The sequence below is a fragment of the Anoplophora glabripennis genome, unplaced genomic scaffold (assembly GCF_000390285.2).
Source record: "Anoplophora glabripennis isolate ALB-LARVAE unplaced genomic scaffold, Agla_2.0 scaffold212, whole genome shotgun sequence".
NCBI lineage: Eukaryota > Metazoa > Arthropoda > Insecta > Coleoptera > Cerambycidae > Anoplophora > Anoplophora glabripennis.
The window spans coordinates 771516-789676 of NW_019416424.1; the positions used below are offsets into that span (position 1 = coordinate 771516).

The 18161-nt window shown below is 32.5% G+C and overlaps 1 protein-coding gene across 1 annotated transcript in view; it reads left to right on the forward strand.

The window, feature by feature from the left end:
• The window catches only part of LOC108909741 (metabotropic glutamate receptor), a gene marked incomplete at its 3' end in the record, with an annotated part of 75587 nt that overhangs the window by 42571 nt on the left and 14855 nt on the right, over positions 1-18161 (forward strand). Inside the window, exons 4-5 of the mRNA XM_018714150.1 lie at positions 8507-8613; positions 11406-11534. Coding sequence (XP_018569666.1) covers positions 8507-8613; positions 11406-11534 — 236 coding nt within the window. The remainder of the gene's footprint in view (positions 1-8506; positions 8614-11405; positions 11535-18161) is intronic.

The following is an 18161-nucleotide window of genomic DNA, read 5'->3' on the forward strand; positions in this document are numbered from 1 at the left end:
TTCTATTCGCACATTTATTGTTCATAAAGTAAAGCGAAATGATATCTACCCTTTCCGCAATGGAATAAACCATAGTGTTTAATTTTCAAAAACACAATTAAATAAACTACCAACCAACGCTTCCAAATACTACTAGAAAATAATTTGTAATCCACTAATTTTACGTTCATTGTGTGTGTAGCATTCATTTCTGTTTTTTACAATTATCTTTTTCTTACCGAAAGTGATAACAAATCGCCAAAAACCAATGTAACGCAAGAAATACAAAATTTATACCATTGGCGTACTTAACTCGAATGACTGACATTTTTACCGTTACTAATTGTTTGTACATAAGTTTCAACTATAAAACCAAAATTCTTAATAAGTATTGGGCCGGAATTATAAAATTTAAAGTCTGTTGTAAAAAGAATTGTAAGAGCTTTCAAAAGAAATATTACTCATCCTCCAATGCCATTTAAATATTTTGGGGTGATGCTTACCCTTGCTTGGGGTTGAAAGTGGCGCAGTCAAAAATACCAGCAAAGAATGTCCCCCTTTAATATAAAATCGACGGGTTTAAGCGTTTTTCTACAATCTTGACGCAGTTCCTGAAAATGGCTCTGTTTCGTTTTCATTTGGCCACCCTGTATTTAGATATTAATATTTCTCAGTAATAAAAAATATTTTGTTTCAAACTACTCCTAGTACAACAGCTATTATGTCGTTAGAATGATCCAGCTGTTTTAGTGTCATTACTCATAAGGATATGTGTATACACAGAGCATAAGTCTATCGTGCTACTTCCCACCTACGCCATTCTGTGACCTACAATTTTCTTTCAAGAAAATATAAGTTTGATTATAATATGCTTCATTTCTCTTGAATAATTCCTACATTAATACTAAATTTTAAATATACATACATACATATTTTAAGGAACTGGTAGTTTTGAAACAAATATGTTTGGAGTTTATAAGAGATATTGTAGCTAAAGTCCGAGATAATAAATTTCAAAACCTAAAAAGATTTGTATTAAATTATATATATTTACAAATAATATAAATTCTAAGACAAATTATAGATTACAGCAAATATTTCAGATAGTTTGACGAAAGTATATACATTTGAATAGAATAAAATAACATTTATGGCAAATAATTCTATTTAAAACTACCTGCTCATTTGATCCAAATACTTTTTTTTCAGTCCGTTGTGGTGACTTTGATCTCATTCAGCCGTTATTAGTGTCCTTGGAAGTGTATATTAAATATTGTCAAAATCCTGGGAAATTATTTTTGTATCATGTTACTTAAACTTTCTTGACAATAAGCTGTATTTATACTTATACATATACTTTATTACATTAACTTCAACACGTTATCTACTAAATTAAAAAAAACATAATTATGGGGTACATAACAGAATAATCTACATAGTTCTGCTTCTTGTCAGAGGTATCTATTGGAAACATCAGTAAAATATTTTTATGAATTTGCTATTTTGTTTTTAGATAAACCATAGACGAAATAAGAAATATTTGTTCATCTAAAATCGTAATCTCATTCAGCGTTTTCACTGATTCTGAATTTTATCGAATCCGATTTTCAAACTGTAAACGATGACCGCTCGTCTGATTTGCTGGTTTACATATGCTGTGCTATACAAATAACGAATTAAAAGAAATAGAGACTATATGTTTATATCAAGTGTCCAAAACATTTGTGTAAAATTCTCGCATTTGTATTTATGACCCTTCCAAAATACGTTTCAATACTATTGGCTCTCTCGGTCACCCTGTATATTTTATATTTGCAGGTTGGCATCCCGCTTGTCCGTTTTTGTTTTGCATTTCTTTTATGTAGATCACGAAAATTATAACCGAGCGTGAATTGGCACGTTCTTATCTGGTTCCCGTGAAAATTTCTATCGATCACTTTCATCTGCGTCTCGCTGAAACTCATCTATATTCCGGCCGTCTTCTTTATTTGAACTCGTACTAGGTCTTCCACTATTTAGGATTATTTTTAATGAATTTAAAACGACAAAGAGCCATTTCCCGTTTATAATCGTAACATACCTTGTTCCAGGTGTACGTATATGTGATACGCGTAATATTTTCTATGGAAATAGAAACCTAAGCATATTAATTTTTTCAAAGACATGCCAAAAGATTTGGACAATGACAGAGTGTAGAGAACACGGAAATAAGGAGAAACTTCCTGCGGAAATAAATTTAGCAAAATTATACAGGGTGTTTTTAAATGAAGTAGCAAAAAGTGTACCAGTGAACGTAGAGCCAAAAATAAAAGGATTTAAGTAAAAATACCTTATATGAAAGTTGCACTCCTCTTAAAGGAGGGGATTGAAATTCACATTTTAATTTTTTTCCTTAACATGAGGAATGCTAGAGACACGAAACTTGCTATGAGCATCCTAGTAATAAAGAGACAACTTACACAGTCTTATTCTAGATGTTCCAGTATCAACAGTTCGGACATTACGCCTTCTTCCGACACCCTCACGACTGGGCTGAATTTTACCAGTTTCGCGAAGCCTTCTTTCCACCGAGGCCAATGTTTGTCTATGAGGAATCGGTCAGTTTGGATATCTTTGGTGGTATAATCTTACTGCAGCGTTACTATTTTTTCTGGATTCAAAAAACACTTGGAGCATGTCGACATATTCGTCATTGGTATAAATATTATTTGCCATAATTATTCTGATAATAAATTAATCAATTGGTACTAATTATTGGTTGATAGAAAGTGTCAATTTATTAATATGATAAATAACAATTTATTTGTTATGACATCCGCCTACTTCATATTTACAAATTTTCGCAATTACCCCTTTAGTAAACGATGACGCATCTCTTTTTTTTACTAGAAAACTATCGGTTTTATCGAAAAATTACAAATGGTAAAAAAGTTGCGCAATAAATCAGTCTTCCCAATAAATATTTTTAAATCAATAATTTGCTTCATATAAAAAATTTCTAATAAAATATTGCAATGGGGTTGACTCCTTTATAAAATACGCCAATGATCGAGCAAATATTGAAAAGTTGTCTCTTTATTAGTAGAATGCTCATACCTCATGTTAAAGAAAAAAGTTAAAATGTGAATTTCAATCCCCTCCTTTAAGAGGGTATATCGCCACAGGGGTGCAACTTTCATATAAGATATTTTTACATCAATCCTCTTATTTTTGGCTCTACATTCACTGGTACCATTTTTGCTACTTCATTTAAAAACACCCTGTATAAGTCCACGCCCAAATTTTACCATGAAAATTTGTTGTAGATGGATTTTCGCTTTTCTAATTGCATGTACATTTTTATATCACATGATGTGCAACAATTTTGCATGAGCAGGTGTTACCGGTGAAATCAGAATTTAATCCTCAGATCGGGATTTGCAGCAAACGAGGTCCCTATTTAAAATAATTTGAAACTGCGCCGCGGCCGGCGCCTACATAGGCCGACTGATATTGCAGAATATTTTACCAAGTATACGACCTTTATTGTTCACACAAGTCTTCTCTGAAAACCCGATGTAGTTATATTTTTTTCCGTAACGGAAGATAAATACATTCTTTTGTTTGTACCGAAAGAACGACTTATTAACTTTTTTAATGCTTATACAAGGGGCATTCCAAGGTAAACAGAACTTTTCAAAAATAAGTATTACTGGTGAGGCCATCTATTGGCAATTACCTACATGCTTCGGGAAGTTAGATCCTACACTGATGTACTGTCAAAATTTCATGACGTTTGGACGGATAGAAGCGGAGTTATTGCGGTCGCTGTACTTGAATAAAATAAATCGGTTCTGCAAAAAAAATTCTTATTTTTAAAAAGTCCTGTTTATTTTGGATCGCGTCGTCTACATCGGATTCTCAGATTAGAGCTTTGTTAAATTTGATACCCTGGAGTTTTATTTGGTTGATGCCAATTATTTCAGGAATAAATAAACGGATTTTGTCAATAAAAACTCAGGGGCGTGTATTTCCTTAAAATTCTGCAAGCAGCACGTAAAACTGAGGAAAGACAAATAGTTTTGTTTCACGGAAATTAAAAAAAAACATATCACGAAAATATTTCTTGGGAAACAGCGTATCTGATCGCTGTCGCCGATGATTCGCGTTCAAGTGATTTTCAAGTAAACGAGAAAGGCAGGGATTTTAAAGCTTTGGGATAAAACAAGAGGCGAAGGCGTCTGCTGATGGTGAAAAATGTCTGAAGAACTGAAAAGATCAAGCGGATCTCAGTAACCCCGATATCGATGTTCTATACATGTTAAACTTAGCGTTAATAATGTTTGTCAATTTTATACCTCCCGTGTTTACTTAGCTTAGACGCTAAGATGTAGAACAAGCGTTCTCATAATTTCTTCATCTGAAAAATCATGTAAAAGTTAATAGCAACTCCGGTTCAGAACACACGAGTCCTGAGATTTATATTTGTATGCTCTATTTTATATTTGATGCACAATCTATATTTTTCTAGGGCGAGAAAAGAATTACGACTTCCAGGGTAGTTATATCAGAAACTTTTATATTTTTCTTTGCCGATATATTTTATGTGCAGCCAAAAGTCCTGGAATGCATTTGGCGACATTAAACAAATATTAGCTTTGTAAATGGAGGGAAAATGGAAATAAACCTAAATCTGGAATTTTCAAACACTACTTGCGCCATAAATTCATCAAGTTAACTTTATCACAGATAAAAACACAACCGAATAAATATGATGTAGGACATACCGAATTCTGATAATAATATACAGGTCCTAACAAATTTTATTTACAACGAATTAAATACAAATAAATAGGGTAGGCCCCACAAAAAAAAATTCTGTACCAGAGATCATTTTTACCATCATTTTTTGATGCTGAAAAAATATACAAACCTCGGGAAAACTATGTAAGATTTTCCAAGAATTTTCCGCGATTTTCTTTTCTCTAATTCACTTTTTAAAATTGAATTGGCCATTATTTTGGCTCCAAAACATTAACTTTCACATAATCTGTACTTCATTTAAAAAAATTAACTATACGGGAAAACTACTGGGAAAATAGAAATTTTTCATAGGAACAATTTTGTAGGAAATTTAATTTTGAACAACTCTTATTCGAAACTTTCTTTAAAAAAAAGGATCTTCATTGAGATATTGGTAGTTTTTGGTAAAAAAAAAACGCGAAAAATCATATACCGGGTGTCCTAGACTACCCGTCCACCCCTTCTAAAATCCAAAGGACATGGTTATGTGAAAAATGGTTCATATGAAAGGTACTGGTCTCCAAGGGGCACATATTGTCGTGATCTTGTCTGTGACCTTGAAGGTCATTTTCAAGGTCAATTCCAGCAGGCGCAAATGATCCTGCTTCAAAATAAACTTGTAATATGTGTGCTTCTTTATTGGTGTATTTCTGCAAAAGTCTTCTTCTAAATTTGTTTTAATGTCACATGTCAAGGTTATCGAAACATGTCACTTCAAAATCTTACAACGTTTATCTGACACATTTTCCACTAAACCTTATTTGTGTGGGGTCATTTGGGTGGAAAGATTCAGTAAAAATAAAATTCACCTTCCCCTTGACCTTGGGGGGTCAAATGGACCCCACACATGATACATCATCTGAACCTAGAACTTTCCACTCTTTCCGAATCAGGGTTAAGGGTTTCCATTTAAAAAAATTATGTTGACCTTGAAAATGACCTTCAAGGTCACAGACAAGTTCACGACAATAAATATGCCCCTTGGAGACCTGTAACTTTCATCTGAACCCTTTTTCACATAACCATGTACGTACTTTGGATTTTAGAAGGGGTGGACGGGTGGTCTGGGACACCCCGTATATCTCGAAACGCTGTATGTTGCTGATAGTTGCGTATGTGACACGTTTTCTGACCTCAAAACCTACACTTATCTATAAAAAAATTTCAGAGAAAAAAATTCGCTAGTTTTTTTCCTTATTTTCCTGGACTAAAATACTAAAAAATATAATATAATTTATCCCTCAAAGGATTGGAAACCACCTACAGACCAGGGTTAACTTACCCCTTTAAGTAACATTCAATATATTCAATATTTTTGCCTGAATTTTGTTACCGCGGGTTTTTGCGGTCGCTGATGACAAATCTGATGTGCGAATCCGATAATTCCTGATAGATCCAATATGGTAGATCCATACGAAGAAAAGGCAAGAGAGATTTTTTGTCACAAATTGAACGAGGAATTCAAAAATGATTTTTAATTTGTAATATCTCTGGCGTACCATTTTTTTCTTTAAATAAATTGAGATTATTACCCGTACGCGCGCCAATGATGAACATAAAATTCTTAATTGCATGTCAAATAATGCGCAATTACTACCTCTTAAAACCCACCAAATTTCATTTGCACATCTCGACCGGTTTCAGAGCAATAAATTATATCGTCAGTTTTTAAGAAAAACTTTGACACCCAGTATCTCGGAAAACGAATCATTTGCGGACATACGTTTATAAGCAAACTGCCATTATTTTCTCATGTAGAATCACCCCCTGAAATTTGTCGCACTTATTTACTAACACCTTGTTATAGGTCTAGTCGAACTAAACCTGGTGGTAGAAATGTATACGCCCAGTTGAAGAATGCACGCGCTGACAAACGGCGCACAAACACAGCCGCACTGGGCGACCGGCCATAAATTTCAGTTGTTGACAAATTGCCTAGCAGTGCAGTGTAGTCATGCGGAATTATTTTATTGTTGATTATTTTTATTTAATAACTTTTCTAATCTAAACTAACAACCTGTCCTCATCCTTTCCTGGCAGGGATACGTTCATACCTTCCCGTTGGTTCTTGCCGAGCAGTAATATATTTTAATAAAAATGTAAATGTTTTTTGATATGTCATAACCAAAATTTACCATCAATATAATAAAATTGTTTGAGGACATAAATAATTAAAATGTGTTGTTGGCCAAATGAACATATAATGAAAAAAATTTTAAGGGACGCCTATGCAACTCATTAAATTTTATTGCTAGGCGTTTTTATACATGTTCAACTGACTTCGGGAAGGCTACAAATTGTTGCTATTCATTATTCACCCTAATTTAGGGGATGGATATTAGTATTTTACTAAAAAATGGACTGCAGATTCGTATTTAGCTACAAAAAATACACAAAGTCTTATATATAACTATATTTAGCACAGAACTTTTTTTTGGTAGGCCTGTGTTATTTGTATTTAATTTTTAGCCAAAATGAACAAATTAAGTCTGAAAATTTCCTCTAATAACATTTTCATGTAAGCGGGAACACCACGAAGCATAGTGTGACTTACAAACTATATTATCGTTTTAAATATAACCACTAAAAGCATTTATTGATGAAGCAATCGCCCTTTAGATTTTATGTATGCATTATAGCATCAATAATGTTAGGTAATGCCGAGCTAAACACCATATACTGTTGACAGTATTGTATTGTAATTTATGTTGGTAATAATGGCATGCGGCAAAGCACATGTCCCACGCATATGTGCTCCCTAATACATTTCTAACATGGTATACAAAACCATGAATATTAACATTTTTGCCAGAGAAAATATTCAAAACATTACGTAGCATAGCACAAACATGTTATGCTGCTGTCATAATATGAATAATTGCATCGTACTCCTTCAGTCTAAAGCCACACTGTTGCCAAATTGCAAGAATATGAAGAAATACACAGGGTGTAACTTTGTATGCGGACCATATTTATGCGGGGGCTACCCATGACCTTTAGGAACATATCTAAGTTTGTTTCTCAAATTCCGTCGCGTTGTTAATCTAATTTTCCTGATTTTCATTCTCCAAACAACGGCGTATGCTAACTGCTAGCCGCGAGCTACAATATACAGAGTTGTCAAATCTTATCTCTCTTGATTCGTATATGTACATATTTTTTCACTACTTCAGTTGGCCGTTTATTTTTTACGCATTCTACCCATCACCCTGTTGACAGATCATATCAGCTCAAGCACGTGCTGATGGGAAACTATCGGACGAAACGGGTTGAGCTGCAATCCCCGCCAGACACTCTCGAACTTTACATCGTTTATGGCAATATACGAGTTTTCATTTCGTGCGCATCATTCGAGGCTTAATTTCGTTGCTGTTTAGAGTAAAAACATAAATTAGTTTTACTTAAATTGGTCACGTATGCTTATCCAGGTGCCAAGCAGTTGGTTTAAAAAGGTAAGTCCGGTGCAGTTTAAATAACGAATTATAACTCAATTATTTATTTGATTTAGAGCAAACTGTCCCCCAAAGTTACATCCTGTATAGGTACCTTATAGAATTTTAAATCAATCATTGAAACAGCACTTTTAAATTAACGACTCCATAATTTTCGATTAAGGCATCAGACATGAAGGTTCTATTTTTTGACCGCCTTTTGAAACACAGGCGCTTTATAGGACATGACAGGATTGAACACGAAACAGACATCCAACGTTTATTTCTTACATTTATTGTTTAATTTGTTTCAGATTTGGCCGGCAGTCCAGTTAAATTCGACAGTAGCGGAGATGGTCTGGCTCGGTACGACATTTTGAACTACCAGAGACTGGTCAACTCTTCAGGATATCACTACAAGGTAAGTACTAATTAAGTATTTAAAGAGTACCTATATTTGAGTGAAAGTAGTCAGCTTTAGTTTAATTATAATCACAAATGAGTAAAATGATCAAAATGCCCAATATTGAGTGAAAATGTACTCAATAATTTCACTTTTCAATGGATTCACGAACATTTATTACTTCACTCACCCCGATTTTTTTACAGTATACATATACTTCTACATAAAGTTAGGTTGGGCCTGGTTAAACTTTTTCTGTATTACATTATATAGACATAAACATTTCTAGGTATATGAAGTTTCTAGGTTAGGTTAAGATTTGATTTATTTAATACGAACTTCCCCCAACAAAGTCAATTTACGGTACTTAATAACCTTATTTCAGACACATCAGACAGAAAAATTACAGATGGGTGAGGGATGTTTGTTATTTTCCTTTAAAAAATGAAAAATATATACGCTACAGTGTTGCAATCAGTGATGATGCTTCTTGTGTTAAGTTAGAATTTTTAAAACTTTTTTCTCCAAAATAGAAAATAGGTTAGGCAAAATTTTATGAGGATTTGAGTTTTACAGTATACAGTAAACAATTATCAAAAAAGTATATTGAATTTAAACCGGTTCTTGTCAATGGCGTATTCGCAATTTTATTAAAAATTTAGCTTATGAAAAAATACTTGTTTTCTCAGTGTGTAACTCATAAAGCGGCATTTTCTATTAAAAATATTTTAGGAATTATAGACTTCCTGCCTCGCCTAAAATAGATGATTACTGGTGATTTCTATACAGCACCTGCTAATTTCTCTATAGATTTCGATACTAAATATAATCGGGCGTACCGAATTTGTCCGATATAAATGAATGATACTCTGTCACTTTAATGGCGCGTTATAAAATAATACCCGGGTAAATAGCCGATAATTAATATTAAATTGCGTAGACTCGATATATTTTGTAATCTAAATTAATGAGAGCAGTGTATGTACACAAAACGTTGTGGAATTGTAAACTGATAATTTTATTTTAAATAACTATAAATGGTTGAAAAATTTGTAGAATACACGATAATTGTTTCAACCACAAGATATTTTTGTAAACTAACGGAAGATGTGGGTTGTGATTAGTCTTCTATGACACAAATTGGTACATACCTAAAATTGTAACTATGCTTATTATGTAATTTCACACGCGTCACGATATGAGTGATCCTATCGACGTAGTGTAAATGTTTCATATTTATTTAGTACATCAGATAATGCGAAGTAAATGATGGAACAAAATTCATTTTTTTTTCCAGTTGAAATTAAAAAAAATCGCTAAAACAGGTCAATTAGTAAATAGAAATTGTCACTTTTCTGCAATATTTTCTATTTTTTTGAGCCATGTCTCATTACAGATCTATAACATTACCGACATTTTTTTTTAATGGGACGCTCTATATTTTATTAGGTCAGGAAATATAGAGTTGGACGCGACTTTTTATTTCGGCAAGCTGAATTTGTCACTATAGATGCTAAATATTATGTACAATAACATATTAGTTTCCACAGTCATAAAAATGGGGGGGAGATTGTTCACAGGGTGGTTAATTGTATAATTTTTACGTTTTTTTCACACGTTACAGTGGTTTTAGTGACACTATTGCTGTAATTTTGAAAAGAATGGAAAAATCTGAGTTTCGTGTATTAATTGCTTTTTAATGGGAACAAAATGCCGTTCAAGCAAAGCAATGGCTTGACAACTGTTATCCAGACTCTGCTCCATCAAGACAAATAGTAGAGAAAAACGAAAAACGCGTTATTAGGAATGTAAAAGGTAATTGTCGATTTTCACCAGCGCATTCGCCATTTTATAGAAAATTTAATAACCTCTAAACTCAAAGTAAAGAAAAAAATCAGTGCGATTGTGGAAGATGCTCGGGATCGTCCAGACTAATAATAATTAATTAATTTGTTTATAAGGCCATAACTTGTAATCTATTCAACTTACCGAGTCCAGATTTCGTGTGAATTATTACAGTGATAAGGAATGAAAGGATGCGATACCAAAACGTTCTGGTAATAAAAACGCAGTTTATAAATGTTTAATTCAAAAGTCAAAAATAAAGTTCTTCTGTTTATAACTTTTGATCTAATCAATATTTTTTGACGCTCGAGAGCTAGTTTTGTAGGTCTTTTGAAGACGAAAAAAAAAGTACATTACTGTTTTCTCGTGGAAACGAACAGAAAAAAGTTACAAGCGAAAAACATGAATTTTCGTAAAAATTATACAATTAACTACCCTGTAAACAATCTTCCCCCCCATTTTTATGACCGTGGAAACTAATATGTTACTGTACATAATATTTAGCATCTATAGTGATAAATTCAGCTTGCCGAAATAAAAAGTCGCGAAATGGTCATTTCCCAGCTTATTTTTCTGGCCTATTTAGAAGGACTATCTATTTATACTATTAAATATAGAACGTCCTATTAAAAAAATGTCGGTTATGTTATACGTCTGTTAAACATGGCTCAAAAAAATAGAAAATATTGTAGAAAAGCAACAATTTCTATTTACTAATCGACCTGTTTCAGCGATTTTTTAAAATCTGAACTGGAACAAAAAATATGAATTTTGTTCCATCATTTTAGGACACAATGTATAGGTGGCCAACTAATTATTTTAGTGACGTTATTATACTCCCATTTCTCAGTTATTTTATACTGAAATAAACAATGAAGTGAAAGTATATCCACTGCGGTTCAATATATCGATACGGCAACAGAAAAAAAAAACATTCCTTTGCTAAACGTATGTTTTTATTACAGGTGGTTGGGAAATGGTTTAACTCGCTAGAACTGAATCCGGACATTTTAGTATTCGACCACAACCAAACTGTTACCCCCACATCGGCTTGCTCCCTCCCGTGCGAAGTTGGAATGATTAAAAAACAACAAGTAAGTATCTGTAGTTTTAATAAAGCGAAACTAAATTCGATGCACTTTTGAACTTGACACGTCTAAAATGTATTTGGCACGTGACCCACCCAAAGGTGCAAATAATTTAAACTTGACTATTGACAAATTGACAAACACATGTCAAAATTTCATGATAATCTGGCGTTTAGTTCACACGTTACAGTGGTTTTAGTGACACTATTGCTGTAATTTTGAAAAGAATGGAAAAATCTGAGTTTCGTGTATTAATTGCTTTTTAAAGTTTCAAGCAAAGCAATGGCTTGACAAGTGTTGTCCGGACTCTGCTCCATCAAGACAAATAGTAGAGAAAAACGAAAAACACGTTATTAGGAATATGAAAATTGTCGATTTTCACCAGCGCATTCGCCATTTTATAGAAAATTTAATAACCTCTAAACTCAAAGTAAATAGTAGGCATTACAAGTTTCCTTAAATGAAACATATATTTTTTCAATGTTAGACTTTTATAGTATTACATTAAATCAATTATAAAGGTAAGAGAAACCCCCAAGAAAAAGTAAATTAATTTTTCCCTTGTAATTCTGAAATTATATTCGACTAAGTACAACACAACTGCTAAAAATAGCTAGACGTTATATTAAAATCAGGTGTACTGGAAAATATCATCGGGGAAAAGATCCCCGAAAAGATTTCCTTATAAAGTAAAAATATATAAAGATATGTAACTTCGTTCTATTCAGAACATACTTAAAAATATAAATAAAATGTTTGCGAAATTAAATATGGATCGACATGGAATATTTTCAAACCTGACTTAAACGCAACGCAATTCACTTCCAAACTTTAAAAAGGATAATAAATCTACCATTTTTTCAACTGGACGTAATTACAAAAGCAGTTTATGTCCGAACTGAGTAATTCCCCAAAAAAAAAACACGAGCTAACCGATCGAAGTTTATCAAAGGCAAATCTACGAAATAATCAAACATAAATAATGTTCGCGACCTAATAACTAAACCCATTTTTTTGCGGATTCACCCTTTGTTTATAAATTAAATTTAAAATCGATCTATCTTTATAATCTCCAATAATCCGCATATTTTCGACGGTGGAATTTCTTTTCTAACCTGATATTGGAACGAATATATCACAGATATTCTTTGAGAGTTGTCATTTTGTCTGTCATTCATCATATAACAAAGGGGATTATGGGTAGAATGACCAGCCGTCGAGCTTTAGGTTGGCGTCCCTTTTTTAATGTGAAGCCTAAACGGCACCGTTGTCCACTTAAATTTACAATAATCGATTGAATTTTATAACTCCAGAACTATACGTACATATTTTTGAAAATCAGTTTAAAAATGTACGTCATGTGCGTATATAAATATTATTTACAAAAAATATATGGGCGGGAATTTGATTTAACGAAAAATTTTCCACCCCTATGGTTCATTTCCATACGAATTTATTTTTGATTTGAACAGAAAACTAAAATAGTAATAAATAAACAATGACAAATGAAATACACAAAAATAAGTACATAATCTGTTCATCACCAGATTTTTACAGCATATGACATACTTCAAATTTGTGGCTAATCTTAGTGTATTGGTATAGTTACGATGTCAATTGGAACCTGTAAATCTTAAAGCACAGGACCGTATGCACTTCTCCTGAAATTTCTTCTTATGCTTTGACCATGATGTGTCTCGTAGTTTATAATCGAATAGCAATTCGGCGAGTCCGGTATTGGTAAACATGTATAAACTAGTCCGCCTGATGTAGAATTGACGGCGGCGCGCTGGTCATCAAAGCAAACCTGTATTGGTCCACTAGGTCGTAAATAATTTTTTTTGTATGGTACACGGGTTCACTTAGCTTTGCCGCTTTGCCAGTGCCGTGCAGAGCATTGCTTGGCGGGGTATGTTGTTGGTATAATACGTATTATTATTTATTAGTTGATATATTTGTTCATATAGTAACCAGTAAAGGGTAATAGTTATTAAAATAAATGTTATATGTAATTATCTAGTAATTTAGCGTGGCTCTCTGGAGGCTCTTTGTAGCGAAGGATAACGAAATAACTTGGGAAAATCCCCAAATAGTGGAACCGGGTTTTGTCGAAAGTATCGAAACAAACTCAGAGTTTAAAAACAAAGATTTACACGTAAAAAGTCAACGTATTATATTAAAAATATATATGAATGTTTGAAAATTAAAAATAGTGAACAACGTGATAAAAAAGTTAGGAAACGGATTAACGAATTAACTAAGATATCCAAAAAAGGCCAATTTATCGCGTAATTAAAGAAAGATTGATCACGGTACAAAGAGGATACGGAAAAATACAAAATTAAAGAAAATTGACAATTTTACCAGATGTAATGCGGAGCACAATTTATAATATGTATAAAGAAAATAAAGTTCCTACTTTAAACATGATTCGAGATAAATTAAGCGATTATCATGATCATAATTATAAATCTTTAGATATTTTACGACATGCTTTATTACAATGCGATTTTAAACATAAAAAACTTGACAATTGTATGGTAATTATATGGTAATATAGCTCGGAATATAGTATCTACACGTGACAGGTCTAAATTTTTCTGGACGTCTATGGATTCCGTAGAATTTATAAGTTAAATGTTTTTATGCGGTTCCAATTGAGATCGTAACAACTATAACAGGATCCTCTTTTACGGCGTTTAAAAGTTTCTCACTCAAAGTTCCCATGCAAAATGTTTTTCAATTCGTATACATGTTTTTTCGTAATACCAGACAGAAACTCGAAAATACGCAAAAATACACTGTACCGTCACTAAACACTGAAATAAATAACATGTACACTTACACTAAACAAAAACACTTCACAAGCATCTTCTCATAAACCGATATACATAAAACTAAAATAAATTTAATAAAACGAAGTGGTGACGAAATATGCTGCGCCACCAAAGATATAAAGGAGCGTACGCTCCTCTACAAACCCTTAATATATACGGGCCACACAGTAGGATCTGCTCTGGCTTAGGAGGCTAGCCTCCGTTGCCCTTCGTAAGGGTTTGGATCAGGATCGGATTCTGCTTAAGTTTAAACTGTGCAGGGTATACCGTTGACGTAAATTAGGCTCTTTTTACGATTAAATATTATTATTCAGCTGATGCTTAATAAAAAAAAGACCATACTTTGTTTAGAATTTTATAACTTTTTAAGGGTATTTGTTTTAACTGCTCTGTCCATGTTTGCTGTGCGTAGTGACTGTAGTATAGTTCAGTGGAACTAGGTCAATGTCAGAGGTCATTGATGCTGAGAATAGTAACACAATTAATTGTTGTTAAAGACGTTACATACGTAATTAGCTAGCTCAGTCAACCCTGCACCCTGAAATAAGGTTAGTTTTATTTTGTGGTCGTACCTGGGACACAATTAGATTCTAATTTTAATATACCTATAATATGTATCTCTCTTTTGTTTAATTTAACTGTAAATGCAATTATTGAACGGTTTAAAGGTTTAAATATATTCCTCAAAAATAAAGCTGTTTCATTATAACTAGAATGTTATTTGAAATTATTATTATATAATACATATTAATTAATTGCGGATCAGGTTGAATATGATATTATTAGGATTACCTATAAAATCCGATTGAAATTAATCTGGGAATCGGATGCATTATACATTTTACGAATTTAAAAATAGTGAAATGGTCCCACACATGAAAACATGAGTCAGCTTTAAAACCACGACATTGATAAATCTTGTAAAACCAAATGGATGAAATCCAGTGAGTTAGCTAATACGTTGCAATCGTTTTATCAAAAACAGGTCGGGCATAATAATTATACTTTCGTAAGGAACGCATCACATTCGCATAGTACCCATTCCGTAATAATAATAAAAACTAGTCACACAAAAAACACCACAAACGCCGACTTAAAATCATGCTTACGATGTACACATCGGAACACTTCGCCTTTGTTCGTGACGCGAATTCGCAGATTAAACAAAACGAGTCCATTTGTCACAGAAACACTTGTGGTAGCTTGCACCAGTGTGAAAGTAGTAAAAAAGTGAAAAGTGACAGTAAAAAGTAAAACAGTACAATATAAAAAGTAACAACGTAAAAAGAAAATATACAAGAAAATTCGAAATAGTACCCTCATAAATGATTACCAGCCACGTGAACGTCGAGTATAGGCAACCAACGTTGCACAATTGGTACTAAACCTCAGTGGAGTGGTTAAAGGGGTTACAGATGTACCTAATTAAATAAAATTGATTTTAAAATTGATTATTGTGAAATGTTATATTAAACTTAATACACAAAATTTCGTATTAGATATTTACGAAAATACTTTTATTTTTTCGTTGAACTTTAGTAAAAAAAATATGAAACTTGTTAACGAACAAATTTCAATTTTTTTAATTTATCACAGAGTAAAATAAACAATAACATTTTATTGATAAAATAACATTATAAAAAGTTACAGTTTAATGTGATTAATTTACAAACCATGTTCAATTCATCTACATTTTCCGTTTTTTAAAACTATTATTATAAATCCGTAAATTAAGTCAAACATTTGAATTACACATCAATTTACATAGAATTTCTCTTACTATTACTTAGTTACGAACAAACTAACGCCCTGTCAAACCACCGCGCAGACTGCCAGAAGATTTTCGTGTATTACATGCCATAAATTGGTAAAAATGTTAACCTCCCCGAACATTCCATAGTGAGAAAACCATCATGCAATTACAATAATCAACGTAAGCTGCGTGCCGAATGCTGGAAGTGGCAAATTTTGTGTACACGTTCCTGCGTAGAATAACTCGGGATCATTATGAACCGAATGACAAAGAGGGAAGATCTGTGATTTTCTGCTAAAAACGGTCGGTCCACGGCCCCCAGAAATCGATCCGCGATCCGATGCTTTACAGCCACACCAAGCGGCTGCACTTGAATGACTCAAAAACACTTCACCAAACTTGCAATCCTCGCCTGTGAATTGCGGGCTGATAATAATAATATCTAATACCTAGAATCACCGCGGCGGCGGTGACATCGCAAAAACAGGGATGACGGGAATACATCGCTAACCTACGCAGCACACTACTCGCTTAGTAGGCTATTGAACAGAGGATTTTAAAAGGAACTATGACATTCAAGATATTTTATTACACGAGTCGTTCAAATGGTCATTTTAGATGAAAAAACCGCGGAGTGCTATTAGATTAGAGGGTGGAAATTGGAGATAGGGGTGAAAATGCACCCCTTTCAGTTTTTTTATTGTAGCTCGATAACGAAGCAAAATTTCGCTATAGTTCATAGGAAAAATTATTTAGAGAATTGAATTTCCCATGGAAATAGCTTATTTAAAAAATTTAAAAGGAAAATTTTATGCAAAAACATCGTTAATAAACAATTTGAAAAAAAGCAAAAAATTCGATTTTCTGATTTTTTTTACTTTTTGCCTCTAATTTTTTTTGAGTCAAGATAGGTATAGGCCTCGGTATAGGCATTACTTCATAGAAAAAAAAGTGGATAAAATTTCCTTCAAAACAAAAGGTTGTAAAGTATTTTTGGATGAAAATTGACTGATATATGGCCGCTCAAACTTAGCCAATTTTTCGATTTTAGTCGCGTTGAAGATAGGGGTGAAAATGCACTTTTGCAGTTTTTTTAAATATAGCACGAAAACGAAGCAAAATTTCGGTATAGTTCATAGGAAAACTTTTGTAGAGAATTGAATTTCTCATCGAAATGGCTTATTTAAAAGAAGTAAAAGAAAAATTTTATGCAAAAAATCGTTAATAAACAATTTTATAGAAAGCAAAAAATAAGATTTTTTATTTTTTTTACTTTTTTAATAAAATAATTTAGTAAAAACTTGAGAATTTAAGTACAATAAAGTTTATTAATAATGTATATACAGTGTGTCCACGGATGGAGTTGACAAGAGGAGAAACTCTTTTGTTTTTGACTTTATCGAAAAATGTCACTCTTTATAAAAAGTTCCGCCCCTCGAAAAAATGAGACTGTCATACAAACATCTTAAATTAGATATACAGGGTGCTCATAAATTAAAAAAACACGAAAATACTCAAGAGAGAAGTACCATTATTTATTATTTTACACAACATTTTTGTAAAACAAATCTGTTTATAACCTCAAATAATGTCCTAATACAAATTTTAAAATCAAAATTTCAATTCTGACTTTTACTCTCTATGTATAGCTACTTCCCACCTCAAAAATCTCATGCTGATGTAATGGCAGTCAAACTTCTTACACGCTGTATAACAGTCATGAGAAAATACGTAGCAAAAATGTATGCTTACTTATTACTACAATTTCAATTAAATTAAATAATTTGGATATATTTATACACTGAAAAAAAATTATTATCCAATATTAAACTAACATGTAATGACATGATTCATTAAAATTTAAATTATTTGATTATTTGTTATCTGTCCATAATAATAAAATTAGTTAGCAATTAGTTTAAATTAAGTAAACGAAAATCTTACACATTTCAAGACTAATATTAAACTTTGTAAATATTAAATATTGCTATAAATGCACCGCGATAAATAAGAACATATTTACTTTAACATCAGTTGCCGCAA